Source organism: Gracilinanus agilis, chromosome 5, assembly GCF_016433145.1.
Source record: "Gracilinanus agilis isolate LMUSP501 chromosome 5, AgileGrace, whole genome shotgun sequence".
Lineage (NCBI taxonomy): Eukaryota > Metazoa > Chordata > Mammalia > Didelphimorphia > Didelphidae > Gracilinanus > Gracilinanus agilis.
The window spans coordinates 290,186,327-290,202,489 of record NC_058134.1 but is presented as its reverse complement, the minus strand read 5'-3'; the positions used below and the strand labels follow the sequence as shown (position 1 = coordinate 290,202,489).

The window sequence follows — 16,163 nt, the reverse complement described above, 5'->3', positions numbered from 1 at the left end:
CATCCGATGCCCACTACATAATTCCCATGTATCCCTAGATGCCTCCTTTTTTTCATGGAACATTTGGTCCATTTTGTCCCAGGAACTCTTGAACTAGTCTAGTGAGAAGCTTGAGGTTTTTATACTTGTTCAGAAGCAGGAGAGAATGAGCACCTTGCAGTTGCCCCATCACAAAAAGGATGACCAGGGGCAAAAGGAGTGTTGCTGCTTTCCCCATATTTTTGTCTAAAACACACACACACACACACACACACACACACACACACACACACGCGCACGCACGCACGCACACACGCACACACGCACACACGCACACATACACTTGCAGATGGGATTGTTTCTCTTGTCTTGTGGCAGCCTGAACAACAGCCGAAATATGAGGACAACATCTACATGTATATCTACTTCGTCATCTTCATCATCTTTGGCTCCTTCTTCACCCTGAACCTGTTTATTGGTGTCATCATTGACAACTTCAATCAACAAAAGAAAAAGATAGGTCCCCCCTCCCCTACCCCATCCCTAGCCGTCCCTGCCAGCTTTCCAGGGTGTGTGTGTGTGGGGGGGGGGGTGTTTGTGTGTGTGTGCGGGGGGAGGGCAGTGGCAGCCTCAGCCTGGGACCTCAAGCCCCTTCTATGGTAGCTTTCAGTCTTCAGTGGCCTTGTTGTCAACACTCATTTTGTGTGTTTCAGGGCTAATTTTGCTGCCTGGGGATTCTCCAAGTTTTCTGTTTCTCCTCCCTTCTCTTGTCAGCTCTTGAGCACTTGCGTTACTTATTTTCCCATTGTCAGAACCAGAGAGAGCTATTCTGGGAGAAAGGGGTGATAAGAGAGGACTAGGAACTGAATCAATCAGTCAAAAAGTTTTCATTAAGTGCCTACTATGTGCCAGGCACTGTGAATTACTGTTATAAGGTTTGAGGCATTTTGTTTATTCTTTTTTTTTTTTTAATCCCTTGTCTTCTCTCTTAGAATCAGTACTGTTGGTTCCAGGGCAGAAGAGCAGTAAGGCCTGGGCAGTTGGAGTTAAGTGACTTGCCCAAGGTCATATAGCTAGGAAGTTTCTGAGGTCACATTCCTGTCCCCAGGCCTGTCTTGTATTCCACTGAGTCACCCAACTGCCCTTTGTTTCATTTAGTCTTGATAACTATGGACCACTTATTTCTGTCTTGTATGGAAGACTGTCATTCATTCCATAAGCCAACTTCAAATACAAAAATTCTTAGGGTTTCTCTTATTTTCCATTTATTTATTTATTTGTTTGTTTGTTTATTTGCTTGTTTATTTATTTATTTGTTTGGTCGGTCATTTATTTATTTATTCTTATCTTATTTCTCTTATTTTGTTAAAATCTGGTTTTTTTGGTATTAAATGTTATCTGAAATAAGTGGGACATTGACCATGATTTGAAAGTCTTAAGGGCTTTAGAATGAATTTTGTTTTAATGGGTTTTCACTTTTTATTCTATGTGCTTCTTGGAAGGGGTGGCATGTCCAAGATAGACTTCTGTGGTTGTGAAAATGTTTATACCTATTTTAAAAGTCTTTACCAGGAGCAGCAAAGTGGCTCAGGATAAGACAGCCAGGTCTACAGTCTGGAGGACCTGGGTTCAAATCCAATCTTGGGTACTTTCAAGCTATGTGATGCTAGACAAGTCTCTTGACCCCAATTTCCTAGCCCTTGCCACTCTTAGAATCAATACTTAGTATGGATTTTAAGAACTAAGACAGAAGGTAAGGGTCAATAAGGGTCATCTCCCTCAAGTCATTCCTCCTGAAAGTATCGAAAAGTTTTAGAAATCGATAGGCTTCTCTAGGCTGGAAATGAAGGGCAGACCAAGCTAGATCCCCAGACTTTCTCTAAACAAGGTCTTTGCCCCAGGACTACTTCACTTTGACCCTGTCCCTTGGAACTACACTGGGAGGAGATTGAAAGAAGAATAAAAGTATTCGAGCACAAGTTGTAATGGCTCTTCCTCTCTTTCCTTCCTTTACTTTGGAGGTCAGGACATCTTTATGACTGAAGAACAGAAAAAATACTACAATGCCATGAAGAAGCTGGGCTCAAAGAAACCCCAGAAACCCATCCCTAGGCCCCTGGTAAGTATTCTGAGAGCTAAGGGCAAGATGGCATTGCTGGTTGGGAGGAGCATCCTAGGTATTGGGAAGTAAGGAAAAGGGTAAATGATTTCTCTCCTGCCCCTCTCTTCCCCACTGAATCAAGCCATCCAGAAGACCTATGGGTGAGGATCTAACAATGACTGGGCCTTTCACTCAGTGGTTGGGGGAATACGATAAAGGAGCATAGAGTTGTCATGTTAACCATAACTGGCAAAGAGCCTGGGGAGACCAAGGGTTTGAATGAGCAAGAATTGGCAGGGAGAACGAATCTGAAATACATCTTTTTTTAGTTACTGCCTTCTCAGCTTTTCTCCACCAAGCAAGTTTCGATCTTTACAGAGCATATTTTGAAATTAGCAGAGATTTCATGTCCAACCATTCAGGAAAGGCACAGAGAGCAGCAGAATAGGAAGCTGGCTTAGGCCTCTGCTGATTTAACCTCTAGGGTTAAAATCAAAGTTCTTAGGGTGCTGAAATGGTTTAGTGGATAGAGAGCTAGACCTGAAGTCTGAAGGGGTTCAATGTGGCCTCAGACACTTTCTAGCTGTGCGATTCTGGGCAAGTCGCTTAATCCCCATTGCCTAGCCCTCACTGCTCTTCTGCCTTGGAACCAATACATAGTATTGATTCTAAGACAGAAGGCATGGATCCTAAAAAAAAAAAAAATCAAAGCTGTTAGCGTGAGTCAGTGTTTTTGGGCCATATCACTAAGGCAAACAACATCCAAGAAGATTGCCTGTAGTCAGGACCTTCCATGTTGCTTCTCCTCCAACAGATACCCACTCTGCTGTGAAGGTCAGAGGGATAAAGAGTTCAGCAAGCAATTTGGAAATTAAAATTTTTTTAATTAAAAAAAGGGGGATCACCCAACAGTCCCTTTTTATTAAAGTCGCCATAGCCATAACTGTTGTTCTAGATGCTTTAACTTAACCTGGGATCCATGAACTCGGTTGTTTGGGATTTTTTTGTTTATTTAAAGACATTTTCATAATGAAATGTTGGTATAACTGGTTTCTTTGGAATCCTCTGTATTTTATGCATTTAAAAACCTAATTCTGAGAAGGAGTTCATAGAATTCACCGGACTACCAAAGAGGTTCCTGACACAAAGTAATTAAGATTTAACTTTCCATGATAAAGATTGTTTTAGCTCCTTTTCTGCCCTCCCCCATTTGACATCTGTAGAAGTTGTGTCTGGGGCTGAAAGAAGAGGATGAACCAGAATATATGTTCTTCAGGTAGATGTCTGTGTTCTTTTAGGCTAGTGTGGTAGGGGCCAGTAGGATGAGCAAATTTAAATCTAATGTCACTAAGAGAGCACTGAGCCAAAGAAAGGAGGCAAATCCCACTGCCCTCTTCATGAGCAGACTACCTCTGAAGATTTAACTTTAGAATTTTTTTTGTTTTGAACCCTTAGAACTGATACTAAGTATTGGTTCCAAGGCAGAAGAGTGGTAAGGATTTAAGGCATTTGGGATTAAATAACTTGCCCAGGGTCACACAGCTAGAAAATGTCTGTAGTGTGAGATTCTTGAGGCTATATTTTAGAAAGAACATTAACAATGAGAAAAGATTTTTAAAATACATTATTTAAAAAAAAAAAAAGGACATTAACAAGATGGAGACTGTCCAGAAAATGGTGACCAGGATGAAGAAGAGACTAGAGACGGTGCTGAAGAAAGACCTTTTGAAGGATCAAGGGATGTTTAGCCTAGAGAAGAGAAGACTTAGCAAGCACAAGATGACCACTTTAAGTATTTGAAGGACTAGCAAGTGGAAGACAGAAAACTTGTTCTGTTTGACCTCAAGGAGTTAAGTGGTTAGAGTCAGAGAACCAACTTTCAGCTCAATAAAAGGAAAACTTTCTCACAGCTTGCAACTGTGCAGAAACTGAAAGGGCCTGTTTGGGAGGTAATGACTTCTTCTCTAGAGGTCTCTAGAGGTAAAGGGTGGATGACTTGTTGGGCCACTTGTGAAAGGATTTTGTTCAAGTACAGACAGAGCTGAGTAGCTTCTGAGGGCCTTTCCAACTCAGATGCTCTGAGACAGAGACAAAGAGGATGAGGGAATGTCAGTTAGCTAGAGAGTGGCTGGGGGGAAGACAATCAGAACAGGCAAGAAGAATCCCAAATCTATGTACACCATATGAGGATACTCTGAAGAGACAAGGAAAGTTTGACCTAGAGAAAGACTGTTGCCTTGAAAACAAATGAGATTTCTACTAGTTAGCCACAGAGGGTCAAACCAGTCAGACTGGCTGCCTCAGAAGTTAGTGGGTTCTCCTTCCCTAAAAGATTTCAAGCAAAGGCTGGATAACAATTTGTTCAATGTGTTATAGGAGCAATTCTTTTCAGGTATGGATTGGACTAGATGTCCATGGAGGTCCCTTCCAGCTCTGAGGTTCTGCATGTGATACTGGGAATTATGAATGGGGTCAGTGGGTATAAATGAAGTGTTTGCAGCCAGACGAAGTTAGAAGTCCTAAGACATGGCATTCATCCAGCAGGATGCCAGTGGAGACCGCTGTAAAACAAAAGGGAGCATTGTTGGCTTAGTAGAGTATGATGGCTGAATGCCCCCTTTGCTTTCGAAAGTCCTTCCTGAATCTTTGTGTCTGTCCTTCTCTCCATATTTTCCCAGAACAACATCCAAGGCGTCGTCTTTGATTTTGTAACTCAACAAGCTTTTGATATTGTGATCATGATGCTCATCTGTCTCAACATGGTGACAATGATGGTGGAGACAGACACCCAGAGCAAGCAGATGGAGAACATCCTCTATTGGATCAATCTGGTCTTTGTCATCTTCTTCACCTGCGAGTGTGTGCTCAAGATGTTTGCTTTGCGTCACTACTACTTTACCATTGGCTGGAACATCTTTGACTTTGTGGTGGTCATCCTCTCCATTGTAGGTGAGCTGGAGGGATGGAGATGGGAGGGCTCCTGGCATTAAGGGGATCTGGACCATCCTCTCAGCCTACATTACATGTAATCAACAAGTAACCCATTAGTATCCATGAGAGAGATGACCAAGCTCTGTATTAAGGGTTTAGGTATAAGGAAAAAATAAGACTTGGTCTTTTCTCTCAAAGAACACAGCAGTCTAATAAGGAAGGAAAAACAGATATCATCAAATTATTTATTTAAAATAATGAGGGAAATATGAAAAGGGAAAATTTTTGGTCAGAAATTTTTAGTTTTAAAGAATGGTGAGGAGGGGACAGCTCAAGATGGCTCAGTGGATGAAGAGCCAGGCCTACAGATAGGAGGTCCTGGGTTCAAATCTGGCCTCAGACATTTCCTAACTATGTGACCCTGGGCAAGTCACTTAACCCTATTTACTAGCCCTTATTGCTTTTCAACCTTAGAACCAATACACAACATTGATTCTAAGATAGAAGATAAGAGTTTTTAAAAAATAATGATGAGGAAAATCCAGGAAAAAAAATCCTGGAGTATAAGTGGCTTTATGCTTATGTGTGAAGTATAAGCTGACATAGAGAAGGATGAGATTACTGAGTATATTGTCCTCCCACTGGAGGTTTTCAACATAAGAAGATGGGCAAGCTGCCTTGGTTCAGTCCAGATTTGACCTTGAACCCTTGCTCTCAGAGTGATTCCACACCAGAAGACATTTGAGGGTTTTCCTGGTGTCCTGCTGACATGTGAGTTGGGACAATTTGTGGGCATTCCTTAACCCATCCACTTTTGGGACTGTTGGTCATTATTACTTATCTCATCTTTTCTTGGTACTATAAGTAAAGGGAATGTTGTCTTAGGAACAGCAGAGAGTGTTGTAATTCTGTATCTGCCTTCTCAAGTAACCCTGAAGCTAGCTTGTTTTTCCAATTTTGACCTCTGTCTTCCCTGAAAATAAAAATCCAAATTGAATGGACTCCCAATGACCAGATACCCTGTAAATCTGCCCAAGAGTTCAGATGGAGCAGTGGCTAGAGCACCAAGTCTGGTGTTGGGAGGACCTGAGTTCAAATATGCCCTAAGTCACTTCCTAGCTGTTTACAAACCTGGGCAAGTCACTTAACCCCAATTGCCTATCCCTTGCTGCTCTTCTGTCTTAAAATTGATACTAAGACAGAAGATACAGGTTTAAAAGGGGAAAAAATAGGGCTTAGGAGAAATCTTGGATGTGAGCTGTGGACAATGAGATTATATTAGATATATTCATTGGGCATGGATCACATCCAGCTTTCTTGAATGCTTCACAGAATCCTTAGGCTTCTGCCTTCTGCTGGGTATTCTTAAAAGAAAATGTTCTCTCCTGTTTTTAATCGTCTCCAGAAAGAATTTCACAGCCTGCCTCGTTAACACATTTCATGATTCAGTTCCTTGGGAGAGTTGTTCTAATTTCAAATCCCTCATGTCTGAGGTGAAACTTCTACCTGTTCATTTAATCTTTGGAAGAAATAGAAAGTAATTTAGCCTCCTCTGTGAGAAAGCTTCTCAAAAACCAATTTTTCCATGCAAGTTTGGTGTTCCAATTTTTTCACCATCTCAGCTTTCTTTTCTCTCCTAACTTCTCTACCATTACCAGTTCTGTACACCAGTGAACTCTAGTCAGGGTTTTACCCAGGCCAAACGTGATGGGAAGAAGACCCTTTCACACATTTTTGTCAGTCCACTTTAGCTCTTTTGACAACATATGGGCATTTTTTACTTTTAATTGTGGTGCCATGTTGATATCTTAGTTATAGGAATTTAGTTTATACAGGACTGAGCCCTTTAAACCTAAGGATGCCATTTCATTCCCATGTGTTGTTTTTTTTTTTTCATCTCTCACATATGTTCTAAATATGAACGTGGTAAACTTGACATTCGTTTCCAACTCCTTATAGGAGAGACGCTTTGAAAATTTTACTGAGTTGGTCCTATGATTTTTAACCTCTGAGAAATTGGAGAATATTTTCTCTAAGGAGACTGGGGAAATTGGGCTGATCAGTGAGCTTATACTCCATAGTTTCTTTAGGGATAAAGGGGCCTAAGCAGGAGATCAGGGCTAGAGCATGTTCATATTCTAACTTATCTTCTTCTATGCTTTTTCCCTAGGAATGTTCCTAGCTGATATAATAGAGAAATATTTTGTGTCCCCAACTCTATTCCGAGTCATCCGATTGGCCCGAATTGGACGCATCTTGCGTCTCATCAAAGGAGCCAAAGGGATCCGTACCCTCCTCTTTGCCTTAATGATGTCCTTGCCAGCCCTTTTCAACATTGGCCTTTTACTCTTCTTAGTCATGTTCATCTTCTCCATCTTTGGGATGTCTAACTTTGCCTATGTCAAACACGAAGCTGGCATCGATGACATGTTCAACTTTGAGACATTTGGCAATAGCATGATCTGCCTGTTTCAAATCACCACCTCAGCCGGCTGGGATGGTCTCCTGCTTCCCATATTGAACCGCCCACCTGACTGTAGCCTGGACAAGGAGCACCCGGGCAGCGGCTTTAAGGGAGACTGTGGGAACCCCTCCGTAGGGATCTTCTTCTTTGTCAGCTACATCATCATCTCCTTCCTAATTGTGGTCAATATGTATATTGCCATTATCTTGGAGAACTTCAGTGTAGCCACAGAGGAGAGTGCAGACCCTCTGAGTGAGGATGACTTTGAGACCTTCTATGAGATATGGGAGAAGTTTGACCCCGATGCCACCCAATTTATTGAGTATTGTAAACTGGCAGACTTTGCTGATGCTTTAGAGCACCCACTTCGTGTCCCAAAGCCCAACACCATTGAGCTCATTGCTATGGATCTGCCAATGGTAAGTGGGGATCGCATCCACTGCCTGGACATCCTTTTTGCCTTTACGAAGAGGGTCCTTGGGGACAGCGGAGAGTTAGATGTCCTTCGGCAGCAGATGGAAGAGAGGTTCGTAGCATCCAATCCTTCCAAAATGTCTTATGAGCCCATCACCACCACACTGCGACGCAAGCAGGAAGACGTGTCGGCAGTGGTCCTTCAGCGCGCCTATCGGGGACATTTAGCCAGGCGAGGCTTCATCAGCCGAAAGCTAACCTCCAATAAACTGGAGAATGGGGTCACACACCGGGAGAAGAAAGAGGGGACCCCTTCTACAGCCTCCCTCCCATCCTATGACAGCGTAACGAAGCCTGAAAAGGAGAAACAAGAGCGTGCGGAAGAAGGAAGAAGGGAAAGAGCCAAAAGACAAAAAGAGGTCAGGGAATCCAAGTGTTAGAGGAAAAAGCAAAAAAAGCATCTATTGTACAGATTTAAAACTTGAACGTGAAAGATTGTTTACAAACTTCCTGATTATTGTCAGTGCAGAACAGCTGCGGAGACCCTTCCCCAGAGATCTACACCAGACGTAGTCCGCTTCCCCTATAATGAGGTCGCGTCTTGAGCAGTGACCTGCCAGAGGCAAAGGACCCTTCTCTGTGGACACATGGATTTCCTAATGCTTGGGCAGGTGGTTACTGCATGTTTTCACATCAGTCAATGCAACCTTAGGACAAAACCAAGAGGAAACAAAGACAGAACACAGTAAATAATAGGCTGCTGGGACCGGCAGGTTTCTGTTGCAGCCAGACAGGTTTTATTTTCTCATTCTGTTGATTCTCAGAAGCAGAAAGCACCACTTTAAAAGTTTGTTTGTTCATGCAAACTATATTTGCATTCTTACATTAGTTAAGCAGCTAAAAAAAAAGAAAGAAAAGAAAACACATTTAGCCCATGTCATTTAATTGTCAGTTTCTTTGGTATTAACCGCATCTTCTTCACATGGGCTTCACATGGTTTGGAGATGGGAGGGGAAAGACAACCAGGTTTCTTCAGGCTAAGGAGGACTTGCTCAGGCCAATTCCAAACATTGTGCTCGTTCAATGCGTAGAAATGATTTGCATGATGGCATGCTGTGATCAGAAGTCATGCATGAGAACCATACACCACAGGACACCAATGACCTGTCCACTGCACTGGGTCATCCTTGGGACAGGACCCAGCCCTGCACCGGCCACTGTATTGGGAGAAAACGGTAAGATGTCCACGCCCACTACAATTCCGTATCAGTTCTTAAAAGTCTTTCGTACACTTCCCAGGTAAAAAAACAACCACCAAAAGCAAAACCACCACCAAACCGACAAGCAGACCGAAATCGATTCTCGTGTTTATGTTATCAGACATTGCTGACATACGGCCATTGTTGCACATTTTAAAAACGAACTACTAAATGCTGCTCTATGTCCTACTCATGAGGACACTGATACCGAATGGCTTGTATTAAAAACATCACTGTAAAACCAAATCCTAGGGCTTACGAAAACAAACAGAACCAGTTCATTTGTATCTTGCAATATTTACGATGATTATTCAGCCTTCACCCTGGAGAATAGACTTTCCTTTGGATAGAGATAAAAATGCTATCGGGAGTAGCACAGTATCTCTTGGTGATTTGGGGAACTGGAACCAACCCATGGCTGGGGGCTAAGGAACGCTTACTTCACTTAGCATCATGTCCTTCTGCATCCTTGCTTCCTCTGGAAGGAGTAGATGGAGGGAGGGGGTTCAGCTATTCTATCCCGGTCTTTTGGCTCTTCTGCAGTGGCGTGGTAACATCCAGCCTGGCTCTCTGCATGACCTTTTCTTTGCTTCCAGAACATTTTCCACCAGACAGGGGTTCTCACTGCTCCCTGGAACAGGGTGGACAGAAGCAATGGGACTGTTCTGGGACCGTCGCTGACCTTTGCAGTCGAGTAGTCCCAAGGTGGAGACGGAGCCCCCTTTTCGCCTAATTTCATTTGGTTTCTTTTCTGCAGCACTCTTGATGAGAAAGGGTTTTTTCATAACTGTACTCCAGGAAGCTGTCATTTCTTCCAGCACATTTGATTTCTGCCAGTTTTCTGATGTCCATTTATTTAGCTAACTCTATTCCCGCTGTCCGTTTCCACTAGTGTGCAATTTTAGGGCAGGGTTACCCCACCCTTGGAATGAGTCTTTCTCCCCCTTCTTCCTGCTCCCCCCTTACCCCCCCAAAAAAATCCTTTTCCATTTCCTGTTTAAGGAAAGAATGGCCCAGTCCCATGGTTTCTCATTGTGCTGACTTTTGATTTTAAAACTGAGATGCTGCGGCCAAACGTGTCAATGAAAGAAAAGAGGGAAAGAAATCTTAAGGTGTGGACCAAATCAAATAGAACCTTTGGGAACCAGAGAAAGGGGAAAAAGTCCCCCCAAAACATATCCACCAACCTGCCTTGCAATAGAAGCACTTAGGCTGTCATTTCAAAATTTAACTGGCTTGTTTTTGCATAGACCAAACCACAGCCAATCAGTAAGCAGAGCGCTCCACCAGGCCGGACCTTGGAACAATGAGCTCTATTCAGTTGTCCCAGGCCAGCTCCAGCAGCGTCATCGGCAGGGCTATCTATCTGTCATACTCTAGCCAGACACAAGAGTGGGAAGTCATTTTTATCCACCAGTTAGCCTCCCGCCCACTAGGTTGTATAATCACCTCCATATGTACAGGCTACATTGTAAACAGCACAAACAAAAGCTGAGACGTGTGGTTCAACTTTTTAAGAGAATTATAAATACTGTAATATATCATCCTTTTCTTTTATCGGCATGCCTTTTGTAAATACAAAGGAGTAACTAAATTAACTAGGAAATGGCTTCTGGCTTATGCCATTGTCATGTTTATTTTTATTTTTTATACTTTTCTTTCTTCTTAGGTCTTAGATGCTGTCAGCCAATGTACATCCCCAAACCAGACAGACAGACAAAAAATTTTTTATTGCTAACGATCTTTTCCAAAGTGGCAAAAAAAAACCCCATTTATTTTTGTTCCAATGTGCAATAAATTCTAACCACTTCTATGCAAGATTTGGCTAAACTTCCTAATTGTTTCTAAGGCAATTGAGAGGGGCAACAGAGCTGTAATATCCAGCGGGTACCTGGAGGGCTCATGCTAATGATGTCATTAAGCTACTAGAGCATAATAATGAGATTTTTCCTGAAATTTGATGTTTTTCCCTTGCCCAAATGCCCCATTCCTAATCCAATGGGCTTCCTCCTCATTACCATGTGGGCCTTGGTATCTGACATCCCTCCACCAGCTTCCCAGGGAACAGGTCATTCCCTTTGTCATTTGAAATTTCATCCTCTTTTTTTCTTGTTTAAAAGATGACAATAATCATAATTCTGACCCTCCTTGCCCTCCTCTAGCCCCCCCCCCCAACCTTACTCCCCACTCCTTTTGGTAGCAAATGACACCATCACCAGCAGTTTACACCCACAGAGAATGGGCACTGAACTGAGAGAATTACTACTGACATTTTTGTATGTCTTCCCTGGGCAGGAAAGTGGCAATCCTTTGCCAAAAACTCAAAATGCCAATCAGGAAAGCAGCAGCATCCACAGTACCACTGCGTGCATATATATATATATTATAAATAGATATATAAATATAATATAAATATTTATTTTTTGTAGCCAGGTCCTTGGTGCAGTATTTATACTTGGGAATCCGCCTTTAAAAGAGGACAAAAAGCAAACAGACACATGATGCTGTCCATTTAAAAAAGCAAAGCCAAAGCCATGAGCAGCAGCAGCAGCAGCAGCAGCCGCCATTGCAGTTGGTGGTGGATTTGTGCCACCTCTCCCCTCCCAACCCTCCTCCCCTCCTTTCCACTCCCCTTCTTTCCTTCCAACTGTGGTTGCTTTTAAGGAATTCCATGCCCAGGAGAGGGCAAGATGGGAGTCGGGGGAGGAGTAGGTAGCAAGAAACCTGATCAAATCCAGATGAGCTGCTCTCAATCCTTGCTGAATGCCCCCGTTTGGCATGGGGAGGCCATGTAGGAGAATTAAGCAGAAGCCCTGGGTTTACTTTGCCCAAAGTCCTTTCTTTTTCTGCTGAAACAACTGTAAGCCTGTAAAAGACCAATACAGAAAGGCGAGCGAGTGTATTAGCGACTGCATGGAGACCAATGCTGCTCTGAGGCAGGTGTGATCAAATACGTCACTATCATAAGCCAAAAGGAAACAATAAAAATTACCCTTTTTACTGTACAAGGGACGTTCGTCTTGGTGTGTGTCTGTTGCTTGACTGTCCCAATTCTTGAGTTCTGGTTTGGGGCTGGGAGATGAGATGTTGTTAGCGAATTTGATTTGGGAAGGGGGAAGAAGGTCAGAAAGTCTCTTGGAAAGCTCTGCTTTGATGGGGAGGAGCATGGGAAGATTTGAGGGAAAAACATGGACTGGACTCAGACACCTTCCCTCACCCCACTGGATCTTGGTCCAGAGCCCCCTGGCCCAGGGAAAACCTACCAAGCTCCCTGGCTGTGTTTCTCAAAGGTGATGCTGGCATTGGTCCTGCTGGTTTGGTCTCAGCTGCTTTCCCTCTTACGTAAAGAAGAAAGTGCCCCCGTCTTCAGTGGGCACATCTCCCAATAGCCTCCCTATCTGCTCTGCTATGCAATACACTGACCCCCGGCCACCACTGCTTCTGCCACTGGACAGAAATGGGGCTGGTTCCGAAAACAAAGCACTCCCATTTATAAGCTCTGCATCAGCGAGGTGAAAGGCATCCCTCTTGTAGGCCAAGTCTGGAAACACTTGGTAGCAAAAACAAGTGCTTTGGGTTCAGCTCGGGAAGCTGCAGTTTGGAAAGGAGGTAGATGGCAGATCCATTCACAAAGCCAACTCGTGCTCTCTTCTCCTAGCCACCTAACCCTCCCTGGCCCTCCAGCCCCACAGTGGGGGCACCTCTGCCATCGCTTATGACTTGAGTCCTGAGCATCTTCAACCATGTTGCCTACTTTTTTTCCAGTGCCCAAAGTTTTTTGCAAAAAGCTTTGTCCATTTTCCAAAACCTCACCCTACTCACTGCACCTACTCACACTCCCTGAGGAAACTGGCTACAACTGACCAGCACAGCAGGGAAATCGGGTCAGGATGGGGGAGAGAAAGCCAGGTTTGCACCAGAATGGAACAAGTACTCAGCCTCTGGTTGCCTTGGTCTTCCTTTTCAAAAGGGAGCCAGCCACGCTCCTCCAAAGTCAGGCCGATCTCCTGGGGCTCCCACTGCTGCTGCTGAACGGAGAGGTTGTTGAGAAGCTCCGGGTGGGTGTGGGTGTGCATGTATGTGTGTGCACGTATGTCTGTGTGTGTGTGCGTGCGCGCCTGCGTAGGACATAGGTAAAGGGGAGTGTGACCCAGTGGTTTCAGCAAAGGGACAGGACTCCTGGATTCCATCCTTAGCTCCTTCCACTGGCTCGTTCTGTGGCCTTGGGCAAGTCACTTAACCTCTCCGTGCCTCAGTTTCTCCATCTGTAAAATGGGGATAATAATACTGACCTACCTCACAGGGGTGTTGTGAGGCTTTAACTAAATGTCTGTAAAGCGCTTTGAGGTCCATGAGGCAAAGGCATTGGGAAAGAGCAAAAAGTATTATTATTACTATTATTATTATTATTATTACTATTCTTGAACTGAGGAAGATGAAACAGTACCATAAATGCTGCTATTATGAGAGCCATTTTAAATTGCACTGCTCCAACCACCCCCGCTTCTTAGCATCAGAACAGCAGGTTGAGAAAATGGCTTTCTTTTCACTTGCTTCCAGAGTTGGTGATAACTAGACAGTCTGTATTGTTTTCCTTGCTGTATCCCCTTCCCCCACCCTCTTGGCTTGTTCCCTGTTCCGTTTATGCGGAGAAAGGCAGGCATGCTTGAGACATGAGAATGTATAGTGGGTTGGAAGATTCGAGTCTGAAATTTTGATTTTACTTTGTACTGTACACCTTTTTACTTTAGAATTTGCAATAAAGGGTTACGTCAATCTTGTTTTCAACTCTCCTCTTGGATCGGCCTGTCATTCTCATTGCTGTCAACCTCCATCTCCCGCAGCAGAGCCCCTTTGCTAGCCTTGGAGGGAGGGGAGGAGGAGGTTCCAATCAGGATCCACCTAGAAGAGGCAGGTGCCGTCAGGAGGCCACCCTCGAGTTCACAGATCTCTAGGCGAGGAGTAGCCTCATGTGATGAGGTTTCTGTTGGAGAAACTGGCCTTGGCCCCTTAGACTGAGCCAGCTTCTGAGGAGCTGAGACCTTGGGACTTCCAGGCATTCAGCCTTATTCTCTCTCTTCTCTGTCTCTGTACCTGTCTCTCTCATTCTCTTTCTCTATGTCTCTCTCTGTCTTTCCCCTCTCTGTCTGTCTGTCCCTCCCCCCCCCCCACACACACACACACTAATGTGCCTGTTTGGGAAAGGTCAGAAGGAGAATTATCTAGAGTCAAGAGCTAGGATCTTGCCCAGCCAGTTGAGGAAGAAAGGAAGGAGAGAACTCACCCTGCACCCTTATATTTATAGCAGTGACAGCCAAATAAGACTACAGCATCCCATAGGAAAAGTAGGAGAGGGAAAACTGGAGGCAGAATTTCTGGATTCTTGTTCTGACTGCCACTAACTTCTGGGGAGACCTTCAATAACTACCTCGTTTCTTTTCTCTGGGGTTCAGGTTCCTTATCTGTAAAATAAAGGGGTTGGGTGAGGTGGGTCCCAAGGTTTTTTCCTTCTCTAAAATCCTATAATAGGATTTGGTTTCCAATTCTGGCTGAGTCACCAACTTAGCTCTGCAACCATGGGCACTATCTGTAAAATGGGTTGAGTTCCTACTTTCCTGGGTGGTTGTGATAATCACAAGAAGAGATGAGGTAAAGATTTTTTGCCACCAGCCTCAAATTCAGGAAGACCTGGGTTGGATACATGAATACTGTCTGGGTGACCATGGGTAAGTCTCTTATTCTATCCATGACAGTTGCCAGAGGAGTTGTTAACCTGCATTGGTAGAGGGAGTTTCCTCACTGGCCTAGATCCTAATGCCAGTGAAATCCATTCTCCATCCACAATGCCAATCTCTGCCCCCAGCAGCCTATTGCCAGATGGCCTTTGTCACAGACCTGTAAGTACCTCTTTCATTTTCTGCTTGCTGCCCTCAACTCCATGCTCCCAGCCCGGAGTCCCAGCATCCTCAGTACTTGTGGCTAGAGGGAGGGGGCAGACCCAGAGTCTGGAGCTCTCATCTCCTGGGGGGAGGGGGCGGAGGCTGCAACTAGAGCATGCAGGATGAGCCGAGGCCAGTGAGGAGGGGCTTTTGCTGGGAGGCTGCCTGATTTTTTTGTGCCTCAATTCACCAAGGACAAGAGGAAGAGCTTCTAAATCATCCAAACATTGGCCAGATGATGAGACAGCAGAGAGACAGAGAGAGGGAGAGAGAGAGATTGAGACTGATTGATTGATTGAGAGAGATTCTTTTGTATTTGTTCTAGATCACAACATCCCACTACTATTTAGTATCACTATTTTATGGATTGGGAAACTGAGCCAGAACACCAAATGCACCGAGTGTGTCTACTTGTTCCTTTGGTCTGGGTTGTGTCCCTTCTGCAATGGGCCTCGGACGTGGCCGGACACCAAGAAGCCTTTTACTCGGGAAGAGTCTTTATTTCCCACAGGCAGCGGGGGTCAATGGGCCCCAATAGGGCCACAGTGTCTCCGTCCGGGCTCTCAGGCCTCTCCCCCTCCGCCTCCTTGCCGTCTCCGTCGCCCCCCGTGACCCACAACGTGAGGAGGACAACGAGCAGTCCGATGCCCAGGGCGCCCAGGAAGCCCAAGATGAAGCCGAGGCTCAAGGGCACGAGCCAGCCCACTGGGCTGCCCGGGTAGGGGGCTTGGGGCAGTCTCTCCACGATCAGCTCCAGTGCGTCCCAGGTGTCCCAGGCGTCCCAGTCGGGAGGGATGGCGCGGGGCTGCAGGGACTGCCCAGGTGGCCGCTGGGCGGCCTCAGCGGCCTCGGCGGCGGCGGCAGCACGCTGGTAGGGCTGCGCGAAATTCCGCAGCTCCAGGGTGGCTTCTTGATGCAGGCCCTTGGCCAGCTCCCGGGCCATGTCCGGCCGGCCGCAGCGCCGCAGAGCCCGGGCCACCCGGTCCCACGCCAGGGTGGGCGCCTCGGCCGCCAGCCAGCTGGCCAGCTCCTTCCGACAGCCGCCGTCCTTGTCCTGGGTGGCCTCCGGCTCCCGG

The 16,163-nt window shown here is 45.2% G+C and overlaps 2 protein-coding genes across 10 annotated transcripts in view; one reads left to right on the top strand and one right to left on the bottom strand.

Annotated features, from left to right (window-relative positions):
* The window catches only part of SCN8A (sodium voltage-gated channel alpha subunit 8), a 133,702-nt gene extending 123,685 nt beyond the window's left edge, over positions 1 to 10,017 (top strand). For all 9 annotated transcript variants that reach the window (XM_044678706.1, XM_044678704.1, XM_044678700.1 and 6 more), the window contains 4 exons: positions 358 to 495; positions 1,994 to 2,098; positions 4,759 to 5,029; positions 7,182 to 10,017. In XM_044678706.1, the coding sequence (XP_044534641.1) occupies positions 358 to 495; positions 1,994 to 2,098; positions 4,759 to 5,029; positions 7,182 to 8,329 (1,662 nt within the window). In that variant the 3' untranslated portion in view covers positions 8,330 to 10,017. The remainder of the gene's footprint in view (positions 1 to 357; positions 496 to 1,993; positions 2,099 to 4,758; positions 5,030 to 7,181) is intronic.
* Positions 10,018 to 15,566: 5,549 nt separating this feature from the next.
* The window catches only part of TMDD1 (transmembrane and death domain 1), a 9,148-nt gene continuing 8,551 nt past the window's right edge, over positions 15,567 to 16,163 (bottom strand). The window contains exon 4 of the mRNA XM_044678282.1: positions 15,567 to 16,154. Coding sequence (XP_044534217.1) covers positions 15,569 to 16,154 — 586 coding nt within the window. The 3' untranslated portion in view covers positions 15,567 to 15,568. The remainder of the gene's footprint in view (positions 16,155 to 16,163) is intronic.